This window comes from Gracilinanus agilis, chromosome 5 (assembly GCF_016433145.1).
Source record: "Gracilinanus agilis isolate LMUSP501 chromosome 5, AgileGrace, whole genome shotgun sequence".
In the NCBI taxonomy this organism is placed as follows: domain Eukaryota; kingdom Metazoa; phylum Chordata; class Mammalia; order Didelphimorphia; family Didelphidae; genus Gracilinanus; species Gracilinanus agilis.
This window is the reverse complement of record NC_058134.1, coordinates 122,389,044-122,404,108: the sequence shown is the minus strand read 5'-3', so window position 1 is coordinate 122,404,108 and position 15,065 is coordinate 122,389,044. Positions and strand designations below refer to the sequence as shown.

Below are 15,065 nucleotides of genomic sequence, written 5' to 3'. Positions count from 1 at the left end.
ATGGACAGGACCAAACAAGGTTGGGAGACCAGGGTTTACTGCCAAGGAGGTAACTGTCAACAGAAATGGCAGTTATGCCCAACAGTCACTCAGCCCACCGAGGCAAGGGCCTATGAAACCAGCAGGCAAAAGGCAAAAGTTTATAACAGTTTAATTAAGGGAAAGAATAATAAAGGATGGGAATAAGGGATTCTACACTTACAAGCTAAGGGCAAACCACAGGGTCAAGGGAGGGATTTATCTACACTAATCCAAGATCTAATCAAGATAGGGACCAGGGAAAAGCAGGATTGAAGTGGATATCCTCACAATGGTGTCCAGCTTCTCTCCGGTGGTGTTTCTGCTCCTCTTGGACCATCTACTGTACTCTTCCAGGTGGGTAGATTCTGGGAGCTGACCCAGCCCTGCAAGTCAGGTTGGGATTAGCAGTCTCTACCAAAATCTCCTACAAGTAGGTGACGGTCTTTCCACAGGATCTCTGGCAATCTGGTGTCTCCTAAAGTCAGTTGCAACTTGCCCCAACCACCATGGAGTCCCTCTCAGAGAGCAAGAGCCACTTCCTGCTTCCCCATTCCATCTTGGAATTCTCCAGCCCTTCCTGCTAGGTCTAATACTAATACTAAGCTAATAACTAAGTAATAAACTTCCTCACAACATAACCTTCCAGGCACCAGTCACTGAAGACCTCCTATCTTTACCACCATTCTGCTAATTGCTGGGCACATTCAAAAAACTATTAAGACCGCCATCCCTCAAGGAGATAAGTCATATTAGATAGACAAAACATATAGACATGAAACATTTTAGGAATATAAGAGAGCATATAATTTTGTCAGTATTCAGACAGTAACTTCTATAGGAGTCACACTAAAGAGCAGCATAGTTAGAATGGTTGGAGAAGACCTTTTGAACAAGGCAAGACTTAACCTGTCTGTCAAGGCTTAGATTAAAATCTGAATTGGCATAAGGTATTCTAGATATAAGGAATGGCATAGGTCGAGACATGAAGGAAGAATAAATATAGTGTGTAAGGAGGACTGTTAGGGTGACTACCTTAACTTGGGTAGAGAAACTTTGGAATAAAAGAAAGTAAAATTAGAAAGATACAATGATTGTGCTTAAAGGTCCAATGGGTGAGGTGCTTATACATTATTCTCTAAGAAGTAGGGAACCATTGAATCTTTTTGAACAGGAAAGTGACATACAAAAAAAGGAAATTCAAGAAAATGAGCCAGCTGGCTGCAAGGAGAAATGATGATTTCAATATAGGACCTGTTTAATTTGAGATAAATGGGTTCCTTTGTGATACTTTGAAAATGTAAACTGAAAATATCAACTCACATAATTATTGTAACAGTTTCTGAATTCTGCCCTAATGGGATAATAATTCTTGAAAAGGAGCAGACAAGGGAAAGTAGAAATGTTTCTGCAAAGGGAAACACAATGGGTACTCCTGGGGTAGCTTTCCTGCCAGTCACTCCAACAATGAGATAATTCCTTGAGGGATTCTCTACCAATATATTCCTGCTTTGTAACCCAAGACATTTTGATGAACAGAAGCAGTGTGGCAAACTAGCTAGAGAACTGATCTTGGAGTAAGAAAAACTTATTTTCAAGTCTCCCTGCTGACATATTGGCTTTATATAAAGACCTTGAGCAAGTCACTTAGCTTCTCAGTGCTTTCTCCCCTGAGTCATTGAAATCACACAAGTGGACCAGTACCACAAATCAGCTCATCAAATTGCCTAATGTAAATTCCTAAAAGTTTATGAACCTTTAAAATGGATGAAATAAGGGCAGCGAGGTGGATAGAATGCCAGGCCTGGAGTCAGGAGGACCTGGGTTCAAATCTGGCCTCAGACACTTATGTGATCCTGAGCAAACTAATTTTAATTATCTAGACTTTTGACTTTGCCACTCTTCTATCTTAGAATTGATACCAAAACACAAGGTAAAGTTTTTATTGTTGTTTTTTTAATGGCTGAAATGAACACGCACAACAATGGCGATTTGCTTTTTAGAAGACTTCTAGTTGTTTCCAACATAACAAAATCTAGTTTTATAATAGTGTCATTCATTTTTATTACAATATCTATTTAGTTACCTCTTTAATGGTAATTATTTCATACTGCTCTGAAGTAAGAACCTGGTCTGTTTTTCTGTTGATTGGGAAATAAACGGCTCAAATCGAATAGAGTTTTCTAGAAAGGATTGAGAATAATCTTGCCATGACAACATAAGCTGAGAGCAATATAGTAAAAATTTTACTTTTTATTAGGAACCAACATAAAATTAATTTCTTGAGACATGTCAGTTCCCCAAGTTTTTCTTGTTTTCCTTTCAACCCTGAATTGATTTAGCATACTTAGAGCATTGTTTCTTTTCTGAAGAAGTAGGAAAATTACTGCTGTCAAACCAAATTTTGACTTTCCTATATACTAGAGAGAGAGTCAAGAGGTTTGAGAAAGTGTCTCTGTTTTTTTAATTCTTCATGATGAGACATTCATATGCTGGTTTCTCTTGGCCCTGGAAGTAAAAAACACAAGCCTCTTTAAAATCTCTGTCATTAAAAAAAAAAAATGTTTTATCCTATTTATTTTTCTAAGTCATCTTTGAGTGACATCTCTTATACAGGATAATTTTTATTAGGTATCCTTAAGTCTATGCCTCTTATTGTCTTTTTACTTAGACGAATAACACTTTTTTTCTCTTTAGTGGTTCCTCCATCCCTTTTTATGTTTCTTGCAAGGTGGGCAAACCTGTTGTTTGTCTTATGTCTGTTTATCCATTTGTCTTATGACAGAAATTTGTACGTGTACAATTATGCTGCTTATGAGAGATAAATTACATGACAGCACAAAAGAAGGGAGAAAAGAGGAGTCTTTAATACTGTTGTCAGTAGTTGATCAGCTTTAACTGTACCACTTATGGCGTGTATCAGAGAGGAAGGGACTTTGAACCACAGGACACCTTTTGCTCCTCTCTGTCACTGGTAGTGACAAGTTTGTCTTGAGCCACTGGCTATTATCTACAGTTCATTCTTGTTAGACCTTCCTGTTTCCTTCTAGTTTGAGGACTTAGGTTAGATTTACTGCCTGAGTAGAAATCTGATCATATCAGAAAACTAGTGTCCAGTCAGGGCTGCAGTTTGAGTGTGTCGTTGAGACTTTTAGGGACATAAATTTTCCAATATTCCCAACTTTTTGTGGAAAATGATGATAGTTCTTTATTACAAAGTAAGACTCCTTGGGCAAGAAAAGAAGAGTACATTTAGATATTAATACAATATAAAAACAAAAGACCTACAACATGCCTTTGTTACCAAAAATAAATAAAAATAAAATTGACGTTAAAATTCAAAAAGGATGATAAAAGATCATTACAAACAAGTCAGGTGAATGGAAAAAGATATAATGCTACTGTTATTAAATTCAGCACCTTGAATTTGGCCTGGGATGCTCTAGAAAGGAAATGAATGAAAATGAATGAAAAGTGCTGAAGACACAGGTACAAAAACTAGACAATCCCTGCCCTCAAGGAGGGTCTCATTTGAATGGAAAAGGCAACATACATATAGAGAAATGGTGATATGGCAAGTCTGGGCAGTCCTAAAGAAATAATTCTGAATGATGAGCAGTATTGCCATCTAATATCTTTTTCACTAGCTCCTTCCCATCAGTGTTACCCATAATTTCGTCAGCCCCTTTCACTTAATTTGGCCTCGGCACAATGATGTCTTTGGGCCCAGCGGGTATTTTTATCTGCCAGCTGTGGAAGTGTTTGTTCACTGGGCTCTGCCAAGGCTTAGGGAGAAGGAGTCCCACCCACCTTCCTGTTGCCTAGCACTGAACTGTTCTTGTTGTTGGGCATCTTGTTTACGTGTGCCTCCTAATTCCCCACAGGTGCGCAAGTACAAGAGCATGATCCTTGAAGACTTGGAATCAGCCTTAGCAGAACACGCCCCTGCGCCACAGGAGGTTAACTCCGAGCTGCCACCTCTCACCATCGATGGAATTCCTGTCTCTGTGGACAAGATGACCCAGGTAAGGGGTGGGACATAAGGAGGAGACATAAAGAGAAACCACATAGAACACACTTCTGATAGCAGAGATATTGGTAGGTCTCTTATAACTTCTCAAACTTGTCCTTGGTTTTACTGTGAATGAGAAGAGAACTGGAAGGATGGTGATCACAGTCTTGGCAGTTGCCCAGCAAACACTCCCTTCTAGCTATAAAAGAGAAAATATAGTGGCAGAGTTGGACTTTTAATCATGAGTTGGATGAGATTGACCAAAGATGAATAACTAGCATAGTTCTCCTTTCATCTTATCAGCATTTTTTTCTTTCACAAGAAATTCTATAACCCTTATTACAGGACAGGGTTGAGTTTAGGGAATTCTTTTAGTATGTGGGACTTTCATTAAGTCATCAACTCAATTCCTCATACCATCTTCCCAAAAAGCACTGCATTATTGTCAAGAAAGGCTCCTCTCTTCATATAAGCAGGAAATAAGGGATTTAGAAGGAAACTACTGGATATCTGGTATTGATTACTGCCTCCTTGAGAAGAAATGTCATAGGTATGGCTAATATAGCTCAGTAAGTTCACTGACATCCCCAAGATATTTATTACTATTTCCATTTTCTTTCATTTCAAAAACTTAAAGAGGTGAATTGACTAATGCCTAAGTTTCTCATTTACAACAAGCTTCCCTTATTCTGTTAATTCCAATGATGTCCCAGAATTCTTGCCTGAGGTTCTGAAATTGATCTTGGATCTTGACAAAGCTAAAAAGAGGTTCAGTAGAAACTCAAATGGGACCACTCCAATGGAACCATTCTTAGTAGATGACATCTTCTCTTTGTGCAGCTTGGACAGGGATTTGATCTGGCATGCAAAGTTATCATAAGTTATAAGAAACAAACCTATGCCATGGTAGTTTATAAAAAATCCCACATACTTTTTTTGTGAGCACCTAAATGATCTCTAATGACACCAAAAGGGAAATGCTACTCAGCCATCTTTTCCAAAATACCTATTATCAAAAGACCTTGGCACTCAAACTTAATAAAGACAATTTAAAGAGAGAGTTCTACAATGAGAACTAAGGTCTTATCCTTTCTAGCTCTTAAATATCAGGACTATTGAATATTATCTATTGGCTTGTTATTTACAATAGATTTAGTCTATAATTGCTGATAGGAAAGGCATCATTGTATGCCGATCCAAATTCATGTCTTTTTTAAGTGTTAGCTTTTATGATGTTTTCATGCTTAATTTCTTCAAATGTGGTTTTCCAAGAAAAAACATTTTTCTCTTGAAATATATGTTTATCTTTGGTATTAAAGGGCATTGTGACTAGCCCCAAGTTCTAGATTTCAGTTTATATTGTCATTTTTAAGATCCTAGTTGAAGTAATAATGCCCATATTTGCAAAACCTGACTATAATACAGACAGTTCAGTTGTTAGCCAAAAATTCTTATTATTCTGCTCCAGTTAGTGCAATGATAAGTATGATCATATCCCAGAACTGATCCATCAATAAAGATAGTCTGCAAACATTTTTAAGTTTTCTGAATCAATAAAAATTATTCAGTATAATTTTAGTGATAAATATGTATTCTTATGTTCTCATATATTGAAATTGTTCATCTGTACGGTGTACAGAGGGGAAAATGATGATTTCAACTTGGGCATGTGGAATTTGAGATGAACAAGTTCTTTTTTTAGCAGTTATGATAATGGAAGCCCAAAATATAAAATTATGTAAATATTGACAACTTCTGAAATAAAGACCTTAATAAAAGGTTTGGTTTTTTTTTTTTTAAACTAAAAAAGTTTAAGAGACAACATGGTATAGTAGATGGAGTGCCAGCTTTGATGTCAGGAAGACCTAGGTTCAAATCTTCCCTCTGATATTTAATAGCTGGATAGTAGACCCCACGTGTCATAGTCTGTGGCCCTGCCACTTAAGCTCTATGTGCCTCAAACAATCTAGGATTTATCTTATTAAGTGGTACCCCCATGCTCCACTCCACCCCAATGAAACAAAACAAACAAAAGTGCTTACTTATTAAGCACTTCCTATGTATCAAACATTGTGATTAGCACTCTGGGGGACTTAAATACTGGCAAAAATAAAGCCCTTGCCCATGAAGAGATTACATGTTAATGGAGAAGGCTACATATGAAAGGGGGTGAGGAGGAGAGGGGAGTTGGGTTATGATAGAGATGTATGTAGGAGTACAACCTGGTTGAAATGAAGATGTAATGGCTGGGGGGCAGCTGGGTAGCTCAGTGGATTGAGAGGCAGGCCTAGAGATAGGAAGTCCTGGGTTCAAATCTGGCCTCATATACTTCCTAGCTGTGTGACCCTGGGCAAGTCACTTGACCCCCATTGCCTAGCCCTTACCTCTCTTCTGCCTTGGAGCCAAAACACAGTATTGATTCCAAGATGGAAGGTAAGGGTTTAAAAAAAAAAAAGATATAATGACTGGCATAGGTGCCTTCTTTAAATGGAAGTCCTAGAAGGAGCCATTCAGTCAGAGGGAGGGCTTCAGGATTGGAAGGTACTTCTGGGTTGTAAATTATAGGGCTAAAATGATCTACCATGATAAAGAAATTGGACATCCTTCCCTTATTCACTGTTTAAAAAGTCTCTGGTCTTAAAAAAAAAGTCATGTGCAGTGATATTGTAGAGAACAGTTTACTTGTCATAAATATGATACTTCTCAGAATAATGGCTAAATCATGTCCCTACTTTATTGAATTTTTAGGAGTGTTGGACAATAATATCTATCTTTAAAAGATTTAGCAAAATAAATTAATTGACTATAAACATTTTAAAACTTACCTTCTTTAGAGATTTTTGAGGAATGAATAGGATCTACCTTTTGGGGATAGTCCAACTTTAATCCTATCCAGAGGCAGGAAGATGGATTAAATGACTTCCTTACAAACAGCATTGATTTTGATTATGGGTAGAAGACAATTTCTACTGAATGTGTTCTTGGGAAATAATTTGTCTTGTTGGGATGTGTTAGAAAGAGATCTTGATAAAGATTAAATTTATGTAGGAAACACTCATCTTGAGACTGTTTTGGCTAAAATTTATTCCCTTCTTATTTTTTCCCTCCCTTCACCTCTTCCTTTCTCCCTTATACTTGGTTTCCTCTCCTTATTCTCATTGGAGTAACTTGGATAGCTTTTATATTCCCTTTGGTAATGATGCAACTGACTGGTAATTTTTCATGAGATTTCAGGGAAAGTGTCAGAAACACTATAGGTTCAATACTTGCCTCATTACGAAGAAGTTGTTCATAGCAGTTGACATGTTTTTGCTAAAATGACAAATCATTTTTCAATTTAGGGCTTTAAAAATGTAATAGAGTATAAGCATCATTGGTTCCACCCAAATTGCAGCCAGATATGACTGCTTGTTCTCTATAATCCCATTCCCATTTTTTTCCAATGAAAAGTTATTCAGGATTTCTGCTAATTCCCCGAGTATCATAAATGGATCTTTATGATCAGTGAGTACACTTGACCATAAAACAGTAAAGTACCTTAAGGGGAATTTCACAAATAAGAAAACTAAATGGAAACTTGTCTTTTCAGGAGAATTGGGATGTTCAGAAGTCTGTTCATTTCAGCCTATGGCTTTCTTGCTATGACTTAAAAATGAGTTTTTGTTCTGGAGAACCAAACATCTGTAGTTTTCCTTTACTAGATGAAATGTTACAGATCTGGTTGAAATGTTATAGGCTTAGCTGCCTACTAGAGAAAACTCAGATCTTAAATTAATTCAGGCCCCAACAGTTAAAAATGATGGTCTGGAAATTAAAATCTAACAAGTTACAGGGGTTTTCAAGTTGGCTGTGAAGAAGAGATTGTCTTTTACTTTAAAATTTTTTTAAGTTTTAATTTTAATTTTTTAATTTTTTCCATGGTTACATGATTCTTGTATCTCTCCTCTTTTCACCCCCCTCCCCACCCCAAGTTGACAAGCAGTTTCACTGGGTTATATATATATATATTGTCACTCAAATGCTATTTTCATGTTATTCATTTTTGTAATAGAGTAATCTTTTAAAACCAAAACGCCAAATCACATACCCATATAAACAAGTTTTATATAAATCATGCTTTATATAACTACACACATATATATATAAATATTATATAAATATATAATATATAAATATAAGTATAATATATATAAATTATATAAGTAAATATAATAGATATAAATAATATAAGTAACAATTATATAAATAAATCATGTTTTCTTCTGGATTTCTGTTCCCATAGTTCTTTCTCTAGATGTGGNAGATTGTCTTTTACTTTAAAATTTTTTTAAGTTTTAATTTTAATTTTTTAATTTTTTCCATGGTTACATGATTCTTGTATCTCTCCTCTTTTCACCCCCCTCCCCACCCCAAGTTGACAAGCAGTTTCACTGGGTTATATATATATATATATTGTCACTCAAATGCTATTTTCATGTTATTCATTTTTGTAATAGAGTAATCTTTTAAAACCAAAACGCCAAATCACATACCCATATAAACAAGTTTTATATAAATCATGCTTTATATAACTACACACATATATATATAAATATTATATAAATATATAATATATAAATATAAGTATAATATATATAAATTATATAAGTAAATATAATAGATATAAATAATATAAGTAACAATTATATAAATAAATCATGTTTTCTTCTGGATTTCTGTTCCCATAGTTCTTTCTCTAGATGTGGACCGCATTCTTTCTTATAAGTCCCTCAGAATTGTCCTGGATCATTGCATTGCTTTTAGTAGCAAAGTCAATTACATTTAATTGTCCTACAATATTATAGTTACTGTGTACAATATTCTCTTGGATCTGCTTGTTTCACTCTGTATTAGCTCATGTAGGTCTTTCTAGTTCTTATAGAAATCATGCCTTTTACTTTTATAGATGCAGAAGCTAAAGTAAATGTTTCTTTGAGAAACCTTTTTTTAAATATATTTTTGTTTTATCAATTACATGTAATAAATTTCTACATACATTTTCTGAAGTTATAGGATCCAAATTGTCTCCCTAACTCCCATTCCTCCCCCTTTCTGGAGCTGGCAAGCTATTCGATCCAGGCTATATATGTATTATCTACATCTTTGAGAAACCTTTTTTTCAGTGTTGAAATCAGTTTTTTCAAACACTGTATATTCTACTATATGACAGACCTACTTCTTTTAATCAGACTCTTTAGAGCACTGGAAGAGTTTATTTATTTGGAGGAGGATTCGAACTATACTTTTAGGAGAAGGAATGGCATATTAAGAAAAGTTAATGTCAGACATTTATTTTTTAATAGCAACTCCCATGGGGTATTCTACTATTAGAGAATATGAAGACTATGCCAAATTTGTTCTATGTCTACAGAAAAAAGGAGGCAATGTAGTACAGTAGAAAGAACATTTACTTCTGGAGTCACAGGACCTCAGTTCAAATCTCTCATTTAATCTGTATTAACTCTGCGATTTTGGTCAAATCTTTAGTCCCCAGGGCTTCAGTTTCTTTATCTGTAAAATGTAGAAGTTGGACTAGATGCCTCTGAAGTCTTTTTCCAATTCTACAGCCATGATCCTATGAGCTTAATTATAACTATAAGCTATCAAAGCCTGATTTTTAACAACAAACATATGAAAACAATTATATACTAGAAAGAATGCTTCATTTAAAAGTTGTCACCGTGGCAAAAAATTGGAAAATGAGGGGATGCCCTTTGATTGGGGAATGACTAAACAAATTGTGGTATCTGATGGCGATAGAACATTATTGTACTAAAAGGAATAATGAACTGGAGGAATCCCATGTGAACTGGAAAGACCTCCAGGAATTGATAAAGAGTGAAAGGAGCAAAACCAGGAGAACATTATACACAGAGATGGATACCATGTGGTACAATCAAATGTAATGGACTTCTCTACTAGCTGCAATGCAATTATCCAAAACATTTCTGAGGGACTTATGAGAAAGAACACTATCCACATCCAAAGAAAGAACTGTGGGAGCAGAAACACAGAAGAAAAACCACTGCTTGACCACATGGGTTGATGGGGATATGATTGGGGATGTGACTCTAAATGATTACCCTAGTCTAAATATCAAGAATATGGAAATAGATCTTGATCAATGACACATGTAAAACCCAGTGGAATTGTGCACTGGCTATGGGAAGGGGGTGAGAGGAGGGGAGGGAAAGAATATGAATCATGTAACCATGGAAAAATTTTCTTAATCAATAAAAAAGTAAAATAAAAGTTGTCACCATGAGAGACTATAACTATTTCAGCACTTTTGTTATTACTCACAACATTTTTGGAGCTGCTTCTTTATTTGCCATCAGAGCTGTTATAAAGAAATGAAGTAAATCTTTATCTTTAGGTTAAAAGGGATAAAGGTGAGGAGGTGATAGGAGGAGGAATGAAAGGGGATGGCTGAATATAGGGAAGGAAAGAATGAGGTGGTATATTGGATAGCAAGGGAATGAGTGGGAGTATACAGGAGGGTAGCTGGAACAGGCTAGACACTGAGGCTAGAGACTGGGGATACTGGAGAGATATAGGCAGGATCTTTCAAGGTGAGGAAAGGTATCTCTATAGATACAAAGGAGTTGGGCCAGTCAGAAATGTTTAAATCTGCCTTGAGGGCTTCTCTTGTTAGTTTCTAAAGTCCCTTGAGGGAGGAGTTGAAGGACTCCTCCCTGTCAGTGAAACTGATGGCAGGAGGAAGTCTCAGGTGAGACTTCCTGCCAAGATGGATGTCTGCAGTACCTTCAAGAAATAAAAGAAAATAACTCCTTCCCCCTTCAGCCCTTCCCTCAATCTTTGGCACAATGATTCACCAGAGGGTTTGAGTAGGTAACAAAGGGGATTTACTAATATCAGGATTAATCAGAAGGAGAGAGGGGTTTAGGGTTTTGTAATAGCCGCTAGGGAGAAAGTTAAAGATGGGGGAAGGGTCACAGGAGGGTTAGAATCATAGAGAGCCTGCTCTCCCAGTCAGGAAGATTTGGTTGACTAAAAGTAAAGTATTTACTGGATCAATAAAATAAGGGATAGTTTGATTTAAGGATGTTCTACTTGCCTACAGAAAACTAAAGCCCACAAAGTCTAAACCAAAACCCAAACCACCCTTCCTCCCAGAGCCCAAAGGGAAATTCAGGAAAGATAACAGGGGTATAATATGGAGAGGTCAGGGAGAGGTCCAGAGAAATCAGCTAGGTTCAAATTGTCCAGAGACAAAAGCACAGGCCAAGGCAAAGCCGAAAGCTAAAGCAGAGCCTCAGTTGGAACATCAGCTCTCTTCAAGCCTCAGACTCCAACTGACTTTTTGTGAACATTCTAAGACTTCTAACTGCCAGGATGTTTACAGTTGACTCTTGCAAGAACAAAAGCTTCTGTTGCATCCTTGCATTACAGAGCGAATTTTTAGGTCATGAAAGACTATCAGTTTAAAACCCAAAGTGACATTGCCCTGTTATTGACTCTTTTCAAAAATTAAATCTCTCCTCAGAAGACAAAGATTTGCCACTATTGACAACATTCAAGAGAATGTGACATAGATTCTGAAGAGATTTCCAAAAGGAGAGTGCCATATAATCAGAATATTAATCATAATTATGGCCCTGAGGCACTGCAACATGCTGAGTGATCAGAGAATAATTAAATTATACTGCCCAGGGTTGTCCACTATCTATGTCAAAGTATAGGCTAAGATACTATTACTTTGTAGTATTTGTTACATTGTTTTTCAGTTGTGTCTGACTCTATGACCCCATTTGGGGTTTGCTCAGCAAAGATACTAGAGTAGTTTGCCATTTCCTTCTCCACTCATTATATAGTAAAATTTTATTTCTTTTTGTTTTTAATGTCAATAACTTCTGAATCTTTTTCCTAACCATGAAAATTGAACCCTCCCTTTACAAAGTGAAACAGTTAAGCCAAAATATCTAATTTAGTGACTAAATCTAACAGTATTTGCTATATTCTACCCAGGTAATCATCTCCCTCTCTACCAAGAAGGAAAGAAGTCTGTTTGACATATCAGTTACTCAGACTTAAAAGCTTCCTATTTTTCCTTTTCATTTACCTAGTTATAGTCTTTGTGTATGCTGTTCTTTTGTTCAGCCCATTTCACTCAACCTCTGTTTTATGCACATCTTCTCATGTTTCTCTGAACTTAAATTAGTTGTTTCTTACAGCACAATGATAACCTACTTCCTTTATACAGCACAGATTGCTCAGCCATTCCCCTATCTGGGGGGTACCCACTTTGTTTTCAGTTCTTTGCTGTCAAAAAAAGTGGTACTGTGAATTATGTTAGTGTTTATTGGATCTTCATTTCTGTCTTTGTTGTCCGAAGGTTATTTGCTCAATAGTAAAATTGTTCAACTAAAGGACATATACAGTTAAGTTACTAATTTTTGATGACTCCAGATTGTTGTACTAATTCGCAGATAATTAATACATTATGGGAAGGTTTTTTAGCAGGAGTTGAAATAAAAGGTTTTCTTGTGAACCCTCAGTTGACAAAAAAAATCCTGTTAATAAGTGGCTCATTTTATGAGCTTTCAAGACTACATTTTAGTTAGCAGACAGGTTGTACAAAGGTTAGTTTCCATGATAGAGAGCTGTGGAATTGGAGAAGAATTCCAGAGTCTTAATGGAGATTGGTTATATTTATATAATTCATAAATCCAGGAATCTATATTGTAGGTAGAGAGCAGGCAGGCTAAAGTGAGATTAGAAGTGGAAATAGGATAGAAGTCTCAAAGATACATTTAGCACTTACTGGGAAGTGTTGGGTACACAGACCTAGAAATTGAGGAGGAAGAGGAAGAGAGGGATTGAGATGAGATTATCTGAGATAGCTACTTGACTGAATGAATTGGGGGAACAAAGTTAATCATGTTTGAGAAATAGGGTTCTAGCTCTTAAAAGGTTACATGTATGGGAACCCAAGGAAGAGACTGATCTTGGGTTTCTGAGAAAACCATAAGTTCCTTTTTATTCAGCATAAATTAGATCAAATAGGCCCTTTGTTGTTTCTAATACAGAAAATATCTCTGAGCACTGAATTAGACTATGTTCAGCATATAGAATATAAATAGCAAAATAAATGGGAAGGCAAAAGACAGGTTTGGGGGCATAGATAAACAATTATTTTTCTGTTACCAGTTTAGTTGAAGTTTACCTCTGGAATTTTAATTTCAAGAAAATGAATTTTCCTTCAAATATATGCTTGCTCCAACATAAAATTCCAGGAGTGATCAAAAAAAATTTAGCATAAAAATAACTGTCCTAAATGTTAGCTTTATTTATCTTTCCCATTGCTTCTTTCCCATTGTTGCCATTTGATGAAAGAATTCGATTGTTTCAATAAGTGGAAAAAAGTAACTCTATCAAAAAAAATACTTGTTCCTTTTTCTTATATAAAGTATAGAAGTATATAAAACCCTGTAAAAGGTTTAATGATGCAAACTCTCATGGACAGTTAAGAGGCATTTCATTGGGTCTAGAAAATTAACAGGTGCATATATCATCACTGGTGTGGATTTATTTAGTTCTTTGAAGAAGAGAATGTGAAAATAACCACCTTCAGTTTAATTGTCCTCCTTTAGAGGTCTTTTGGGAAATAAAGCTTCACCAGCACAAGAAAATATGTTCGCGCGAATATTTAGGTAGATAAGTGAAGACATGGGTACTATGATGACTTTTTTATACCTTATTTATTTGAACGTTCCATTTAAGTCTTCTCATCCTATATGATTCTGGTACATATGCTCTCAAAAATCTTGTGCTCCAATGCTCACCCAGTTGCTGGGGTTTTTGTCTATCCTTTGACATGTCATCACTTCTGGTGGAACACATGGACCTACAGTCTTGATAAATGACCAGCCCATTTCCTTTCCCAGGGCATAAGTAGTATAAGGAATATAAAGTGCTGGACTTGGAAGACTTGGTTCAAATCCTGCCTCAGATAGTAGCTTTGTAATGCCAGGCAAGTTATTTAACTTCTCTCAGCCTCTTAGTATCTTCATCTGTAAAGTGGGATAATAATACCATCTACCTAAAAGGATAATTGTGAGTATAAAATGAGATAATATATGTAAAACACTTAGACTTTTAAATGGCTATATAAATATTAGCTATTATTATTGTTATATCATAGTTAGCTAGCTGATGATATTCTAGTTCTATACACTTTTGTCATAGCCTATTCTGTTCATGATATACCTCTCCCTTGTCTTTTGATTAACTTGCAACTGTACTTTTAGAAACTATAGTGTTTAGTGACTTGCAGCCATTCGTTATCAACAGAAGAATATGGCAATATTTTGAGATAACAAATCAAATGGTTTTTAAATGATCAACCTATCAACAACCACCCTTTTGTTTTTTTTATTTTTTTAAAATGAATGAATCAGTTTTCTCATCTTCTCATCTAGTTGCTTCCCTGACTCCCATTGGAAAAAGTAAAATAACAGTAAATTCCCACATTGGCCATATCCAGAAAACTGTGTTTTTTTCTTTACCCCATGCCTATCATCTTTATCGGGAGGTTGGTAGCATGCTCATCATTGGTTCTCTGGAATCATGGTTAAACATTGCTCAAAAAATCATTTATTTGGCACATTCTGTGTGTTAGGTAATACACCAGACACTGCAGATACAAACACAAAAGTAAAATAGTACTTGCCTTCAGGGAGCTCAGCAAACAAGAAGCAGAATGAGATTTTGATTTCTCTATAATTTTCATGAGACTTAGTCAATCATGTAACTGTAAAGATGATGAATTTTGTTTATGAAAGCTTTCGTATTCCCTTTTTATACTTTCAGGAATGATGTCCTTGATGTATGTGTGGATTATTTTCATAAAGGTTTTATCAAGACAAGAAAGAAGGCCTATAGGCTAGTATAATATGAAAAAGAACATATATACCTGACAGAATAGTTAATGTATTAGTCTTAGAATTAGGAAGACCTGGTTTTGAATTCCACT

General features: G+C 35.8%; 1 protein-coding gene across 1 annotated transcript in view; it reads left to right on the top strand.

Moving 5' to 3' along the window:
• NRF1 (nuclear respiratory factor 1) overlaps nt 1-15,065 on the top strand; it is a 134,247-nt gene that overhangs the window by 60,950 nt on the left and 58,232 nt on the right. Inside the window, exon 5 of the mRNA XM_044677387.1 lies at nt 3,903-4,043. Coding sequence (XP_044533322.1) covers nt 3,903-4,043 — 141 coding nt within the window. The remainder of the gene's footprint in view (nt 1-3,902; nt 4,044-15,065) is intronic.